This window comes from Oncorhynchus gorbuscha, linkage group LG01 (assembly GCF_021184085.1).
Source record: "Oncorhynchus gorbuscha isolate QuinsamMale2020 ecotype Even-year linkage group LG01, OgorEven_v1.0, whole genome shotgun sequence".
Lineage (NCBI taxonomy): Eukaryota > Metazoa > Chordata > Actinopteri > Salmoniformes > Salmonidae > Oncorhynchus > Oncorhynchus gorbuscha.
This window is the reverse complement of record NC_060173.1, coordinates 52,298,400-52,315,654: the sequence shown is the minus strand read 5'-3', so window position 1 is coordinate 52,315,654 and position 17,255 is coordinate 52,298,400. Positions and strand designations below refer to the sequence as shown.

General features: G+C 44.5%; 1 protein-coding gene across 7 annotated transcripts in view; it reads left to right on the top strand.

Annotated features, from left to right (window-relative positions):
* Positions 1 to 404: 404 nt before the first annotated feature.
* Positions 405 to 17,255, top strand: part of LOC124039691 (monoacylglycerol lipase ABHD2-like) — a 23,521-nt gene continuing 6,670 nt past the window's right edge. Inside the window, exons 1-8 of one of the 7 annotated variants that reach the window (XM_046355926.1) lie at positions 405 to 526; positions 646 to 734; positions 988 to 1,049; positions 1,302 to 1,538; positions 3,226 to 3,401; positions 5,636 to 5,803; positions 12,910 to 13,093; positions 15,112 to 15,204. In XM_046355926.1, the coding sequence (XP_046211882.1) occupies positions 1,324 to 1,538; positions 3,226 to 3,401; positions 5,636 to 5,803; positions 12,910 to 13,093; positions 15,112 to 15,204 (836 nt within the window). In that variant the 5' untranslated portion in view covers positions 405 to 526; positions 646 to 734; positions 988 to 1,049; positions 1,302 to 1,323. Of the gene's footprint in view, positions 735 to 987; positions 1,050 to 1,301; positions 1,539 to 3,225; positions 3,402 to 5,635; positions 5,804 to 12,909; positions 13,094 to 15,111; positions 15,205 to 17,255 lie in introns of all 7 variants that reach the window. The other 6 variants (XM_046355936.1, XM_046355981.1, XM_046355954.1 and 3 more) reach the window with 6 other exon arrangements.

Genomic DNA, 17,255 nt, shown 5'->3' with positions numbered 1-17,255 from the left:
GATGGTGAATACCATAGGTATCATGCTATGCGCGAAACATTTTGTTCTATAAGTGCACAGCGCATTAGCCCGTGACGTGAAAACGGTGAGTGCCCTTCTCAAAACGAACAGGAATCTGCGCAGCTCGGTCATATTGTTAACAAGGCAGCATTGCGAATCGTTCAGAAGCATACAGCTCTTTCCCATAAAATATATGTTCAAACAAGTTTCATTGGTAAGGCATAAAACGCGCTGAGCTAGTAAAACACAGAATATTACTCCACGTTCTCACACCCCTTTGTTTTTGTTTTGAGCCGACTTCGCCGTGGCCCAAAACTGGGCACCGAAAATTACCCAACATGTGACGTAGCGGTAACTGAGCTCCAATAAAAAATAGGTATATGTAAATCACCTCTTCTGCAGTAGGAAGTCGGGCTGCAGTTGCTAGGTGCTCGCGTGTTTCAACTCTGTTCGGCTGTAGTAAACAGTCCGTGACTACACGGAGCAGCTGTGCAGAGAGCAACACAGCTTGTAAACATACATGCATGTAAGGACACTGATTCGGACGAAAGCTCGAGTAGACCGCGAAAGTATATTTGAGGTAAAAAAAAAAATGGTACGTTGTGCATGGTTGCCAACCAGCTGACTTGCTGGCTTTTTTTACAGAAACAATTGCTACTGCGTGTGTGCTGAAATGAGGGTTGTCGGCTGACAGAGGGCAGTCTACTTTTTCTGCGTGTTTCACTGTATCAAAAGTGGGTAACATTTATGTATTCTATTCTAGACCAGATTGTAAGCGTAGAATGAGTTGTCTCGCGCAAATTAAACTCCAACACAAACATTAACTGGCAGACTTCACTGCTAAATAATAACGTCCGAATGATTGGATTCGTACAATGATGTATATAATGTAATTTGTATCTACATAAAGTCAAACAGATTAGATTTTGCATTCAACAATATGCTGACAGTTAGCTATTTGGGTGACTTTTTGTTCCTCTTTTCCAGCAATGCCAGATTCTGAAATGCATGTCCAGGGGGTGACTGAGTATCATTAGTTATTGAACAAGGTGGGCAAAAATGTTTGACACTGTCTAACCGACTTCGTTTCTTTCTGCTGTTTGTGGACTTCAAATCAGTCTTATTGACGAGTGCACCATGAGTGCACCATGAGTGTCTTATTGTGGTCATATTTGATCTCATTATTCTTATCATGCTCTAATTTACATGTATCAATGCTATGACTGCATGTGACTCTTTATATACCCTCTGCACCTGTGTGCCATGTGTTGCTGTTGTGATCATATGTTAATTGTGCCTAGACATAGGTCCTCTCTGTCAACCATGAGTGCACTTGTGGAGCCAGGCGATGTCCACACCATTGCCCCCGAGATGCCAGCCATATTTGATGGCATGAAGCTGGCTGCCATAGCAACGGTGCTCTATTTCCTGGTGCGCTGTCTGAATCTGAAGAGTCCCACGGCTCCGCCTGACATCACCTATCGGGACACACCCCTCAACCGCTATCTGCTCAAGTCCTGCCCCATCCTGACCAAAGAGTGAGTACTGATACCTACCCAGCAGATAGGATGTCATTTGGGACACAGCCACGATCACCTATAGAGCCCTAGTCAAAAGTAATGAACTATATAGGAAATGGGGTGCCATTTAGGACACAGCCACTATCACCTATAGAGCCCTAGTCAAAAGTAATGAACTATATAGGAAATGGGGTGCCATTTGGGACACATCCACTATCACCTATAGAGCCCTGGTCAAAAGTAATAAACTATATAGGAAATGGGGTGCCATTTGGGCCGCAAACCGTGTCCACTGTTCCCATGCACCGGAGCACACATAGGCCTACTTGAGAGCAAGCACACACACTTGTGAGCGAAATAGCAGTCATGCCATGCAGTGCTCCCTGGAACATGTTATGTTGTTGTGACTATGGTATCAATATCAAATTCCAGAGCAGACTGGTACATGCCACACATACACAGACAGTCACAAGCTCATACTCATAAACCCACATGTACTGTAGCTACAGGACATACTATCCCACTTTCATAAACATCCTTAATCTTTCGTGATCACTTTCAACCCAGTCGCGATCGTGCCCTTCTCACCGTACCTCCCTGTTAGACCAGTCCTCAACACTCCCTGCATCAGTCAACGGCTGTCCAGCCAATCGAGATGCCCTGTGTGTGGTTATAGGAGGTGTCTTATTAACACTGTATTATTTTACAGCCACTTCGCAATTACATAACATCTACACTATGGACCACACTGCAGACTTAGCATGGCTAAATTACACTGTCTTTACTTGGATGAAGTGAACATTTTTTAAGATAAACTCTCTAACTCAAGGAGCTGTTTTTCATTGAGGCATATTTGCTGTAAAATGTAAATGGCTTCCATGAGACATGAAGATGTTAATGTCTTGCTACCAGTGATATATAATTAATCCTACAGGCCAAAGCCTGGTCACAGAGTGGGGAAAGGAGGTTACTTAAAACGGTTGTGTTTCTTTGCATGAGATGGAAAGACCATGCTAGAGGTACAGCTAGGATCCAGAGTTACTTGCAAATTAGATAATTTTTTGTTGTTGTTATACCTCTTTTTCTTCCTAATTTCGTGGTATTCAATTGTTTCATCGCTGCAACTTCCGTACAGACTCGGGAGAGGCGAAGGTCGAGAGCCGTGCTACCCCCGAAACACAACCCAACCAAGCCGCACTGCTTCTTGACACAATGTCCACTTAACCCGGAAGCCAGCCACACCAATGTGTCGGAGGAAACGTCATACAGCGTGCACTGTGCCTGGACCGCCACAGGAGTTGCTAGTGCGCGATGGGACAAGGACATCCCTGCCGGCCTAACCCGGACGACACTGGGACAATTGTGCGCCGCCCCATGGGTCTCCCGGTCGCAGCCAGCTGCGACAGAGCCTTGACTCGACCCCAGAATCTCTAGTGGCACAGCTAGCACTGTGATGCAGTGCCGTAGACCACTGCACCCTTTGGGAGGCCCACAAATGAGATGTTTATACATGTTAACGTCATGCTAGATTTTGTGTGTGATTCCATGCACATGTGTGTGTGTGTGTGTGTGGAATGTACCAGTTCACACTGGGATTTCATACCATGCTCACAACACAAAATGTTCCACAAGGCACTGACATTACTGCTCTTACATCACTTTGGCTCTCACGCATCCACTCTTGCCCGTTTGTGTATTCACACAGGTACGAACCACCGCTGCTGTGGGGGAAGAGTGGACACCTCCAGACTGCTCTGTATGGGAAGATGGGGCGTGTCTGCTCCCCAAACCCCTGTGGGGAGCGCAAGTACCTCCTCATGCAGGATGGGGCCACTGCCACCTTTGACCTCTTCGAGTCGCTGGGGGACCACCGCACTGGAGGTGAGATATTCGCTCCAGAGTGAATATTCCCCTAGGTGCAGAACTAGGCTCAGCTTCCCCTGCACCAATCCTAACCTTAACCTTTAGTGAGGAAATGCAAAAATGACCCAAGATCAGTGTCTCGGCTGGGGCAGCTTCACCCTACTCCGAGATATTCAGTGTCTTGTACTGTACCACGTCATGTACAGACCTGGGTTCAAGTACTAAAATTTTTCAGGACTCTTGTCTTTCAAAGATAAATCGTAAAAATCCAAATAACTTCACAGATCTTCATTGTAATGGGTTTAGACACGGTATCCCATGCTTGTTCAATGAACCATAAACAATTAATGAACATGCACCTGTGGAATGGTCTTTAAGACACTAACAGTTTACAGACGGTAGGCAATTAAGGTCACAGTTATGACAACCTAGGACACTAAAGAGGCCTTTCTACTGACTGGAAAAACATACAAAGAAAGATGCCCAGGGTCCCTGCTCATCTGGGGCGGCAGGGTAGCCTAGTGGTTAGAGCGTTGGACTAGTAACCGAAAGGTTTCATGTTCAAATCCCCAAGCTGACAAGGTACCATGCTTTATAGAGCTGTCGTTCTGCCCCTGAACAGGCAGTTAACCCACTGTTCCTAGGCCGTCATTGAAAATAAGAATTTGTTCTTAACTGACTTGCCTCGTTAAATAAAGGTCAAATTTAAAAATAAATAAAAAATGTTTAAAAAATCTGCATGAATGTGCCTTAGGCACGAGGCATGAGGACTGCAGATTTGGCCAGGGCAATAAATTGCAATGTCCGTACTGTGAGACACCTAAGACAGCTACAGGGAGACATGACGGCAGACCACGTATAACAACCCCGCACAGGATCCGTACATCTGAACATCACACCTGTGGGACAGGTACAGGATGGCAACAACAACTGCCCGAGTTACACCAGGAACGCACAATCCCTCCATCAGTGCTCAGACTGTCCGCAATAGGCTGAGAGAGGCTGGACTGATGGCTTGTAGGCCTGTTGTAAGGCATTCTTTAAGTACACGATATACCCACCCAAATGTGTGTGCGCCAATTTTCACGCAAGAGTTGGCATTTACAAAAATCGAACTTGATGAATGTGCTCACCTCCTCGCAAACTTAAGGCCATGTGTACACACATCTCTGCTAGTGGTTGAAATATTGTATTGTAAGCTGGCAAGTATTTTGTGCAAATGGAGATATGTTAAATTCGACTGTATATTATAAATCCGGCCTAACCCGGACGACACTGGGCCAATTGTGCGCCGCCCCATGGGTTGTAGGAAAAGTCAATGTAAAATACTGTTGTGCTGCCAGGTCCACAATAATTTGCCATTGTTTTCTCTTTCAGAACTGACAGTCCTTTGCCAGATGCAGCATAAATTAATGCCAAAGATTTAAAGCATTCTGCCAACTCAGTAGATAGACTGGCAGCTTGTGTAAAATATTTGACGGTATGGGTAGGCTTCAGTATTGGTGTGCGATAGGAGTGCCACATCATTGCCTATTTAATCTCGGAGCCTATACCAAGGCAGGACATAGAAACCCAATCTATTGATGAACTAAATTTTGAATGCCAATAGTTCCAAATTCTACAGCAAGTAAAAGTGTGTCATTGTCACCGTAAGTTTAATGAAGGGCGTTTGTCCAGGCAGAGTTTTAATGCTCGTTCACGCTTGCACAGTTTTACTACGGGTCTGATTTATAACTGGGGAAACATACGTGCGCCAAGTTTATAAATCTTAATGTTGTTGTACCTGCGCCGACTTTTCAGAAATTGCGCATGTGGGAATGTTGTGAAATTCTAAGCGGCGGTTAGAAGAGGCCCCTGCTGCCTAAACGTGTTGTGCGTTGAAAAATATATAATTTGGAATGAAATTGCGCCCCTTTTGTGCACTGCGAGTAATACCCTATATGGTACAGAGCAGTTTGAAAGTCTGGATACCGCCTAACCCTACTCCTTGGTCTTGTTCATTAGGCACCACACAGAAGAAAATGACTGAAACAGGGAAGGACTACCGGAACTGGTCCAATGCAAATTTTAATTTCCTGTTGCAAAATGTTTTAAAGCGTGTTCCACTATCTGCACTAATGAACATTTGTGTGCACTAAAGACCCCTGTTGCACATAGATTAGCGTGCTTTTTGGCCTTCAATTTGCCCTAACACCACCTACCCACGGACTCCTCTTTATCACCTGTGTGTTTACTGTGTTTTTACTCCACAGATGACATCACCATGGTGATCTGCCCAGGGATTGGTAACCACAGTGAGAAGCACTACATCCGTACCTTTGTGAATCACTCCCAGAGGCAGGGGTACAGGTGTGCTGTTCTCAACCATCTGGGGTCCCTGCCCAACATCGAGCTCACGTCGCCGCGCATGTTCACCTACGGTAAGACCGACAGGGCCAGGGCTCTGTTAAGTACGCATATTGTTGTCCTTTTTAATAATACAACTGTCCATATGTAGCTTGTTTAGGGTCACAGGTCCAGAAATGGCTGAAGAATTGCAACAATTACCTGGAGCCAACTCTGCAGATAGTACTACTGGGTGATTTTGAAAAGTCATAGTCAATCGATCAAAAATCTAATAGTGATTTATCTTTAATTTACAATCTGTAGAAACAATGAGAATAGAAAGGTTCAGAACAGCGCAGTTGAAAAATATATGTCAAATAGAAGTCCAATATGGATATTGTTAAGAGATAGATGGGTGGAGTTGAATGGAGCTGAAGGGTGGGACTGATAACGAATGTAAAATATGCTGTGTCCGTAAAATAAATATATGTATATATTTATGTGTGTGTGTGTGTGTGTGTGTGTTCAGAACTTTTGTGAAACAGCACAGTTCCAAATATATGGCAAATAGAAATCAAACTGGATGGACATCAGAAATAGATGGGAGGGGTAGAGGAAGAACCCAGACTAAACATAAACTAAATATAACTATTGTAAAATAGAATGTGTCCATAACCTTTCTAGTGCAGGCGTTCCGCTAGCGGAACCCCTCGACAACATTCCGCTGAAAAGGCAGTGCGCAAAATTCAGAAATATATTTTTTAGAAATGTGTAACTTTCACACATGAACAAGTCCAATACAGCAAATGAAAGATAAACATCTAGTTAATTATGCATTAGGGGCGCTATTAAAATGTCTGGATGAAAAACATTCCTGTTTTAAACAAGATATTTTGTCATGAAAAGATGCTCGACTATGCATGTAATTGACAGCTTTGGAAAGAAAACACTCTGACGTTTTCAAAATGGCAAAGATATTGTCTGTGAGTGCCTGAGAACTGATGTTACAGGCGAAACCCAGATAAAAATCCAACCAGGAAGTGCTGCATTTTTTGAAACCGCCTCATGCCAATGACTCCTTATATGGCTGTGAATGAGCTTACGTTTTTCCACGTATTGCCCAAGGTGTCTACAGCATTGTGACGTCTTTGTAGGCATTTCCATTGAAGAATGGCTGTAAGGGACCGCATAGTGTCTCCCGCAGAAAATCTTGCGTAAAATACTGAGGTAGCCATTTTTCCAATCGCTTCTTATGAGAAACCAATTGCCTCGACGGATATATTATTGAATATATATGTTAAAAACACCTTGAGGATGGATCCTAAACAACGTTTGCTGTGTTTCTGTCGATATTATGGAGCAAATTTTGAAAAAAGTTTGCCGTTATAGTTGCAGCATTTTCCGGTCAATTTCTCAGCCAAGCATGATGAAGAAACGGGAGCTTTTTCGCCTACAAAAATAATCTTTTTGGAAAAAAGGAACATTTGCTATCGAACTGGGAGTCTCCTGAGTGAAAGCATCTGAAGTTCTTCAAAGGTAAATTATTTAATTTGGTTGCTTTTCTTATTTTCTTGCAAATGTTGCCTGCTGCCAGCAGAGCCTAGCATAGCATTATACCATGATAAACTTCCACAAAGGCTTGTCTAGCGTTGGCTGTAACTCGTATTTTGAAAATCTGAGATGAGTGTTGTTAACAAAAGGCTAAGCTTGTGTTTGAATTTATTTAATTTCATTTGCGAATTTTTTGTATTTGTATTTTATTTTTTTGCGTATTTGTGTCCGCCGCGTTATGCTAATGTGTTTGAGGCTATGGTTACGCTCCCGGATACGGGTTTGCTCATTGCAAGAGGTTAATCTACCCATCGTGTCCGATAAAAAAAATAAAAAATAAATAAAATAAAAAATAAAATAAAAAATGCTTTACAGCGAAAGCACAACATATGATTATGTTAGGTCATAGCCAAGTCAAAAAAACAGACATTTTTCCAGCCAAAGATAGGAGTCACAAAAAGCTGAAATATAGATAAAATGAATCACTAAACTTTGATGATCTTCATCAGATGACACTCATAGGACATCATGTTACACAATACATGTATGTTTTGTTAGATAATGTGCATATTTATATTCAAATATCTGTTTACATATCCACGTTACGTGCAGTAATGTTTTGATTCCAAAACATCTGGTGATTTTTGCAGAAATACTCATAATAAACATTGATAAAAGATAAGTGTTATTCACAGAACTAAAGAGACTTCTCCTTAATGCAACCGCTGTGTCAGATTTTTAAAAAGAATTGCGGAAAAAGCATCATCTGAGAACGGCACTCACAGCCCAAAACAGCCAGAGAAATATCTGCCATTTTGGAGTCAACAGAAGTTAGAAATAACACCATAAATATTCACTTAGCTTTGATGATCTTCATCAGAAGGCACTCCCAGGAATTCGACAATAAATGACTGATTTGTTCCATAAAGTCCATCATTTATGTCCAAATAGCCACTTGTTGTTAGTGTGTTCAGCCCACTAATTCATCTTCATGAGGCCTAAGCACTTCGTCCAGACAAAAACTCAAAGTTCCGTTACAGTCCTTTAGAAACATGTCAAACGATGTATGGAATCAATCGTTAGGATGTTTTTAACATAAAATATCAATAATGTTCCAACCGGAAAATTCCTATGTCTGAAGAAAAGCTCTGGAATGAGAGGTAACTCTGTCGGGAGCGCGCGCCCTGAGACCAAGGCACTATGCCAGACCACTGACTCGGAGGTCTCATGAGTCCCTCCTTTATAGTAGAATCCTCATTTAAGTTTCTAAAGATGGTTACATTTTACATTTTAAGTCATTTAGCAGACGCTCTTATCCAGAGCGACTTACAAATTGGTGCATTCACCTTATGACATCCAGTGGAACAACCACTTTACAATAGTGCATCTAAATATTTTAAGAGGGGGGAGGGGGGGTGAGAAGGATTACTTTATCCTATCCTAGGTATTCCTTAAAGAGGTGGGGTTTCAGGTGTCTCCGGAAGGTGGTGATTGACTCCGCTGTCCTGGCGTCGTGAGGGAGTTTGTTCCACCATTGGGGAGCCAGAGCAGCGAACAGTTTTGACTGAGCTGAGCGGGAACTGTACTTCCTCAGTGGTAGGGAGGCGAGCAGGCCAGAGGTGGATGAACGCAGTGCCCTTATTTGGGTGTAGGGCCTGATCAGAGCCTGGAGGTACTGAGGTGCCGTTCCCCTCACAGCTCCGTAGGCAAGCACCATGGTCTTGTAGCGGATGCGAGCTTCAACTGGAAGCCAGTGGAGAGAGCGGAGGAGCGGGGTGACGTGAGAGAACTTGGGAAGGTTGAACACTAGACGGGCTGCGGCGTTCTGGATGAGTTGTAGGGGTTTAATGGCACAGGCAGGGAGCCCAGCCAACAGCGAGTTGCAGTAATCCAGACGGGAGATGACAAGTGCCTGGATTAGGACCTGCGCCGCTTCCTGTGTGAGGCAGGGTCTTACTCTGCGGATGTTGTAGAGCATGAACCTACAGGAACGGGCCACCGCCTTGATGTTAGTTGAGAACGACAGTTTGTTGTCCAGGATCACGCCAAGGTTCTTAGCGCTCTGGGAGGAGGACACAATGGAGTTGTCAACCGTGATGGCGAGATCATGGAACGGGCAGTCCTTCCCCGGGAGGAAGAGCAGCTCCGTCTTGCCGAAGTTCAGCTTGAGGTGGTGATCCGTCATCCACACTGATATGTCTGCCAGACATGCAGAGATGCGATTCGCCACCTGGTCATCAGAAGGGGGAAAGGAGAAGATTAATTGTGTGTCGTCTGCATAGCAATGATAGGAGAGACCATGTGAGGTTATGACAGAGCCAAGTGACTTGGTGTATAGCGAGAATAGGAGAGGGCCTAGAACAGAGCCCTGGGGGACACCAGTGGTGAGAGCGCGTGGTGAGGAGACAGATTCTCGCCACGCCACCTGGTAGGAGCGACCTGTCAGGTAGGACGCAATCCAAGCGTGGGCCGCGCCGGAGATGCCCAACTCGGAGAGGGTGGAGAGGAGGATCTGATGGTTCACAGTATCGAAGGCAGCCGATAGGTCTAGAAGGATGAGAGCAGAGGAGAGAGAGTTAGCTTTAGCGGTGTGGAGCGCCTCCGTGATACAGAGAAGAGCAGTCTCAGTTGAATGACTAGTCTTGAAACCTGACTGATTTGGATCAAGAAGGTCATTCTGAGAGAGATAGCGGGAGAGCTGACCAAGGACGGCACGTTCAAGAGTTTTGGAGAGAAAAGAAAGAAGGGATACTGGTCTGTAGTTGTTGACATCGGAGGGATCGAGTGTAGGTTTTTTCAGAAGGGGTGCAACTCTCGCTCTCTTGAAGACGGAAGGGACGTAGCCAGCGGTCAGGGATAAGTTGATGAGCGAGGTGAGGTAAGGGAGAAGGTCTCCGGAAATGGTCTGGAGAAGAGAGGAGGGGATAGGGTCGAGCGGGCAGGTTGTTGGGCGGCCGGCCGTCACAAGACGCGAGATTTCATCTGGAGAGAGAGGGAGAAAGAGGTCAGAGCACAGGGTAGGGCAGTGTGAGCAGAACCAGCGGTGTTGTTTGACTTAGCAAACGAGGATCGGATGTCGTCGATCTTCTTTTCAAAATGGTTGACGAAGTCATCTGCAGAGAGGGAGAAGGGGGGGGGGAGGAGGATTCAGGAGGGAGGAGAATGTGGCAAAGAGCTTCCTAGGGTTAGAGGCAGATGCTTGGAATTTAGAGTGGTAGAAAGTGGCTTTAGCAGCAGAGACAGAGGAGGAAAATGTAGAGAGGAGGGAGTGAAAGGATGCCAGGTCCGCAGGGAGGCGAGTTTTCCTCCATTTCCGCTCGGCCTTCCGGAGCCCTGTTCTGTGAGCTCGCATTGAGTCGTCAAGCCACGGAGCGGGAGGGGAGGACCGAGCCGGCTTGGAAGATAGGGGACATAGAGAGTCAAAGGATGCAGAAAGGGAGGAGAGGAGGGTTGAGGAGGCAGAATCAGGAGATAGGTTGGAGAAGGTTTGAGCAGAGGGAAGAGATGATAGGATGGAAGAGGAGAGAGTAGCGGGGGAGAGAGAGCGAAGGTTGGGACGGCGCGATACCATCCGAGTAGGGGCAGTGTGGGAAGTGTTGGATGAGAGCGAGAGGGAAAAGGATACAAGGTAGTGGTCGGAGACTTGGAGGGGAGTTGCAATGAGGTTAGTGGAAGAACAGCATCTAGTAAAGATGAGGTCGAGCGTATTGCCTGCCTTGTGAGTAGGGGGGAAGGTGAGAGGGTGAGGTCAAAAGAGGAGAGGAGTGGAAAGAAGGAGGCAGAGAGGAATGAGTCAAAGGTAGACGTGGGGAGGTTAAAGTCGCCCAGAACTGTGAGAGGTGAGCCGTCCTCAGGAAAGGAGCTTATCAAGGCATCAAGCTCATTGATGAACTCTCCGAGGGGACCTGGAGGGCGATAAATGATAAGAATGTTAAGCTTGAAAGGGCTGGTAACTGTGACAGCATGAAATTCAAAGGAGGCGATAGACAGATGGGTAAGGGGAGAAAGAGAGAATGACCACATGGGAGAGATAAGGATCCCTATGCCACCACCCCGCTGACCAGAAGCTCTCGGGGTGTGCGAGAACACGTGGGCGGACGAAGAGAGAGCAGTAGGAGTAGCAGTGTTATCTGTGGTGATCCATGTTTCTGTCAGTGCCAAGAAGTCGAGGGACTGGAGGGAGGCATAGGCTGAGATGAACTCTGCCTTGTTGGCTGCAGATCGGCAGTTCCAGAGGCTACCGGAGACCTGGAACTCCACGTGGGTCGTGCGCGCTGGGACCACCAGATTAGGGTGGCAGCGGCCACGCGGTGTGGAGCGTTTGTATGGTCTGTGCAGAGAGGAGAGAACAGGGATAGACAGACACATAGTTGACAGGCTACAGAAGAGGCTACGCTAATGCAAGGAGATTGGAATGACAAGTGGACTACACGTCTCGAATGTTCAGAAAGTTAAGCTTACGTAGCAAGAATCTTATTGACTAAAATTATTAAAAATGATACAGTACTGCTGAAGTAGGCTAGCTGGCAGTGGCTGCGTTGTTGACTTTGTAGGCTAGCTGACAGTGGCTGCGTTGTTGACACTACACTAATCAAGTCGTTCCGTTGAGTGTAGTAGTTTCTACAGTGCTGCTATTCGGGGGCTAGCTGGCTAGCTAGCAGTGTTGATTACGTTATGTTGCGTTAAAAGAACGACAATAGCTGGCTAGCTAACCTAGAAAATCGCTCTAGACTACACAATTATCTTTGATACACAGATGGCTATGTAGCTAGCTATGTAGCTAGCTACGATCAAACAAATCAAACCGTTGACATCTAGTGGAAGCCGTAGGAAGTGCAACTTGACTCAATAGACACTGTGTATTCGGTAGGCCAAGCTTTTGGAAAAACTACAAATCTCAGATGTCCCACTTCCTGGTTGGATTTTTCTCATGTTTTCACCTGCCATATGAGTTCTGTTATACTCACAGACATCATTCAAACAGTTTTAGAAACTTCAGTGTGTTCTATCCAATACTAATAATAATATGCAAATATTAGCATCTGGGACATGCTATTCATAAAAATACATTCATAAAAAATCCTACAATGTGATTATCTGGATTTTTTTTTCTCATTTTGTCTGTCATAGTTGAAGTGTACCTATGATGAAAATTACAGGCCTCTCATCTTTTTAAGTGGGAGAACTTGCACAATTGGTGGCTGACTAAATACTCTTTTGCCCCACTGTATGGAGTATTCCAAGTAAAAGCTTGAAAAAGCTTGAAAAGTTGGTTAATTAATACATGTATTGCATTTACCTGTAACTTGCACTGTCTTTCTAACTGCTACTAGGTGTGGCAGGTAGCCTGGAGGTTTGAAAGGCAGGTCAGCAATTGGAGGGTTGCTGGTTTGAATCCCTAGTACATCTGGAAAATCTGGTGGGGAGTGCGCCAGTGGGGAGTGTGCCAGTAACCGGAGGGTTGCTGGCATCTGTATCCTAGATGCTATCTTCTGCCGTTGTGCCCTTGCGCAGGGCCCCTAACCCCTAAATCTATCCAGGGGCACTACACCGTGGCCAACCCTTGGTTTCAATCCCTTGGGATTTGTTTGTGCATCTCAGTGCATTTGGTTGAAAAGCAAAATACACATTTCTGTGATTCCTTTTCCAGGTTGTACATGGGAGTTTGCAGCCATGGTGGGTTCCATCAAGCGGGCCTTCCCCCAGACACTGCTCATCGTGGTGGGCTTCAGCCTAGGGGGGAACATTGTGTGTAAGTTCCTGGGGGAGAACAGGATCAACCAGGAGAGAGTGCTGTGCTGCGTCAGTGTCTGCCAGGGATACAGCGCACTCCGGTACGTGGAATCAAAATAAAGCGTTATACAAACGGCACCCACTACACTGTCAAGTAGAACGTCGTTGATACTGATTCGGCTACATGCGGACATGCGTGTGTCTAGATCCACGCCCGTGAGGATTTGTGGAAGGGGCAGGCAGCCAGTCTGGCCTCTCTTTGTTCATACCCATAGGTAGGCCATGGCCACCACTTTACCCCGTGTAGCTTTTGTGTTTGTCCTCATCTCCTTTTAATCTCATGCAGAGCACCACACACACACACACACACACACACACACGCATGCGCGTGTGACTCCACCTCAGTGCCTCTGACTGCTATTGTCTCTCATAGACCTCAATTCGCCTTGTTTCCCCGTTCACTTTTAGACACCGACACTGTTCACGTGCACTCTGCAAATAGTCTAAAGTAAGTACACTCGGGCTATTAAAAACCTGCCATCACATATGCCCGTTACCCGTTTATACAAACCACACCCCCACGCATTAAGTGCTACCAAAGTGCTTACACCGCTAATACATGTTTCACATAGGATTTACTGTATGTTGCCTGTTAACAACATAAAAAAAATAGGCCAATGTTTATATGACCTCTTTCAAACAGGCATAAGCCTTTTATACCTCCCGTGCACATGCCAGCACCGAGTACATGGTAGTAGGGCTGTGTAGATGTGGTTGGGGCATCTATTTTAATGAATCCATTGAATATACGCAATCACAAATATGTCTATTATTAGTTCATTGACTAATAAAGTATATTTTCAAAAGAATGGAAAAGCAAGTATTTTGTAAATTATGCTACTGATCTATGAAGCCTAATTGGTTGTGCCATGCAAATCTAATCAATAGTTTATTTTGTTCATTAAACCGACAGGATGCACTTTGCTCTGCCCTGATCAGTCAACCAACATATACCCTACATGACCAAAAGTATGTGGACACATACACATCAAATAACAGCCTCAATCAACTCTTCTGGGAAATCTTTCCACTAGATGTTGGAACATTGCTGCGGGGACTTGCTTCCATTCAGCCACAAAAATTAGTGAGGTCGGCCACTGATGTTGGGCGATTAGGCCTGGCTCGCAGTTGGCGTTCCAATTCATCCCAAAGGTGTTCGATGGGGTTGAGGGCAGGGCTCTGTGCAGGCCAGTCAAGTTATTCCACACTGATCTCGACAAAACATTTCTATACGGACCTCATTTTTTTGCACAGTATTGTCATGCTGAAACAGGAAAGGGCCTTCCCCAAACTGATGCTACAAAGTTGGAAGCACAGAATCGTCTAGAATGTCATTGTATGCTGTAGCGTTAAGATTTCACTGGAACTAAGGGGCCAAGTCCGAACCATGAAAGACCGCCCCAGACCATTATTCCTCCTCCACCAAACTTTACAGTTTTATACTTTATACACCTGTCAGCAACGGGTGTGTCTGAAGTAGCCAAATCCACTATTTTGAAAGGGTGTCCACATGCTTTTGTGTGTGTATGTATAGGGGTAAGGTGACTAGGCATCAGGATATATGATAAACAGAGTAGCAGCAGTTTGTGTGTGTAGTCAGTATAAATGTGTGTGTGTAGGGCCCTGTGAATGTGCATAGAGGCAGTGGAAAAATAAAAAGTTCAACGAGGATACTCAGGTTAACTCAGTCCATGTAGTTATTTATCAGTGTTATTGCTTGGGGATAGAAGCTGTTCAAGAGCCTGTTAGTGCCAGACTTGATGCAGGCTGTAATACAACAAATGTAGAATAAGTTGAGGGGTATGAATACTTTTTGAAGGCACTGTAGAAATACATGCACAATAAAAGAACCACTCATTGTGTGGTATTGACTTGGTGCCGTTATTGACTGTCTCTCTCGTGTGTGTGTGTGTGTGTGTGTGTGTGTGTGTGTGTGTGTGTGTGTGTGTGTGTGTGTGTGTGTGTGTGTGTGTGTGTGTGTGTGTGTGTGTGTGTGTGTGTGTGTGTGTGTGTGTGTGTGTGTGTGTGTGTGTGTGTGTGTGTGTGTGTGCTAATCTAGGGCCCAGAAGACGTTCCTACAGTGGGACCAGTGTCGGAGGCTCTATAACTTTCTCATGGCAGACAACATGAAGAAGATAATCCTCTCCCACCGGTACATACAACTGCTAAAACACACGTCTCAGTAGTTAGTATACATATCACTACTGTCATAGTCCCTATGCAATGTTCAGTCTTTGAAATAAGACCTAGACAGAAATCCTAAATAAATTGCCGTAATGGTTCATTTACGAGCTACATGCTTCAAGCCAGACTAATTTACGGCATTTGTGATTACAAAATATCAAACTGTCTGGACGACAAAACAAACCCAGATAAGACGTCCATCATCGTAATAATAATAATAGTTCTCAAGCGGCCGCTGGGCCAGCCATCCATCAGTATCAGACAGCTGGTGTTCTTGTTTGCTTGTAGCCTATAACAAGTATGCAGGCTTCCCTACTGTATAAAAATTACAATTTACAAGTGGAGTCTGCAATGAACATTACAGCAATAAAATGTCATTCTAATTCACACTACCGGTCAAAGGATTTAGAACACCAACTCATTCAAGGGCTTTTCTTTATTATTTTTACAATTTTCTACATTGTAGAATAATAGTGAAGACGATACAACTATGAAGTAATACATATGGAATCATGCAGTAACCAAAAATGTGTTCAACAAATCTAAATATATGTTATATTTGAGATTCTTCAAATAGCCACTCTTTGCCTTGATGACAGCTTTGCACACTCTTGGCATTCTGTCAACCAGCTTCATGAAGTAGTCACCTGGAATGTATTTCAATTAACAGGTGTACCTTGTTAAAAGTTAATTTGTGGAATTTCTTTCCTCAATTACTTTGAGCCAATCAGTTGTGTTGTGACAAGGTAGGGGTGATAGACCAAGTCCATATTATGGAAAGAACGGCTCAAATAAACAAAGAGAAACAACAGTTCATCATTACTTTTAATGACATGAAGGTCATTCAATATGGAACATTTTCAAGAACTTCGGAAGTGCAGTCACAAAAACCATCAAGCGCTATGATGAATTTGGCTCTCATGAGGACCGCCACAGGAAAGGAAGACCTGAGTTGCCTCTGCTGCAGTTCATTAGTCACAGAGTTCAAGTAACAGACACATCTCAACATCAACTGTTCAGAGGAGAATATGAATCAGGCCTTCATGGTCGAATTCCTGCAAAGGAACCACTAAAGGGACACCAATAAAAAAAAAAAGAGACACGAGCAATTGACATTTAGAATGGTGGAAATTTGTCCTTTGGTCTGGAGTCCAAATTGGAGATGTTTGGTTTCAACCACCGTGTCTTTGTGAGACGCGGTGCGGGTGAGCAGTTGATCTCCACATAAGTATTTCCCACTGTAAAGCATGGAGGAAGTGGTGTGGCGGTGCTTTGCTGGTGACTTGCTCGTTTTATTTAGAATTCAAGGCACATTTAACCAGCATGGCGACCACAGCATTCTGCAGCGATAAGCCATCCCATCTGGTTTGCGCTTAGTGGGACTATCATTGGTTTTTCAACAGGACAATGACCCAACACACCTCCAGGCTGTGTAAGGGCTATTTTACCAAGAAGGAGAGTGATGGAGTGCTGCATCAGATGACGTGGCCTCCACAATCACCCGACCTCAACAACTGAGATGGTTTGGGATGAGTCAGACAGCCGAGTGAAGGATAAGCGGCCAACAAGTGCTCAGCATATGTGGGAACTCCTTCAAGACTGGAAAAGCATTCAAAGTGAAGCTGGTTGAGAGAATGCCAAGAGTGTGCAAAGCTTTCATCAGGGCAAAGGGTGGCTACTCTTGAAGAATCTCAAATATAAAATATATTTAGATTTGTTTAACACTTTTTTGGGGGGGTGGGGGGCTTACTACATGATTCCATATGTTATTTCATAGTTTTGATATCTTCACTATCTTTCTACAATGTAAATAATTTAGACTGTACAATTGCACATTTAGACTGTATAAAATGACATTTAAAATAATGATGAAACGAAAGATGCCTTATTAGGCTATACAGTCATTCAACAGTGCCTTTTGAATTGATTTTATCTGTTTCGTGTAGTGAATCTGTTATTCAATGTGTTTGTTTCGGCTAATAGCGATATGGCCCCAACATTTTTTTCCCCAACAAATAA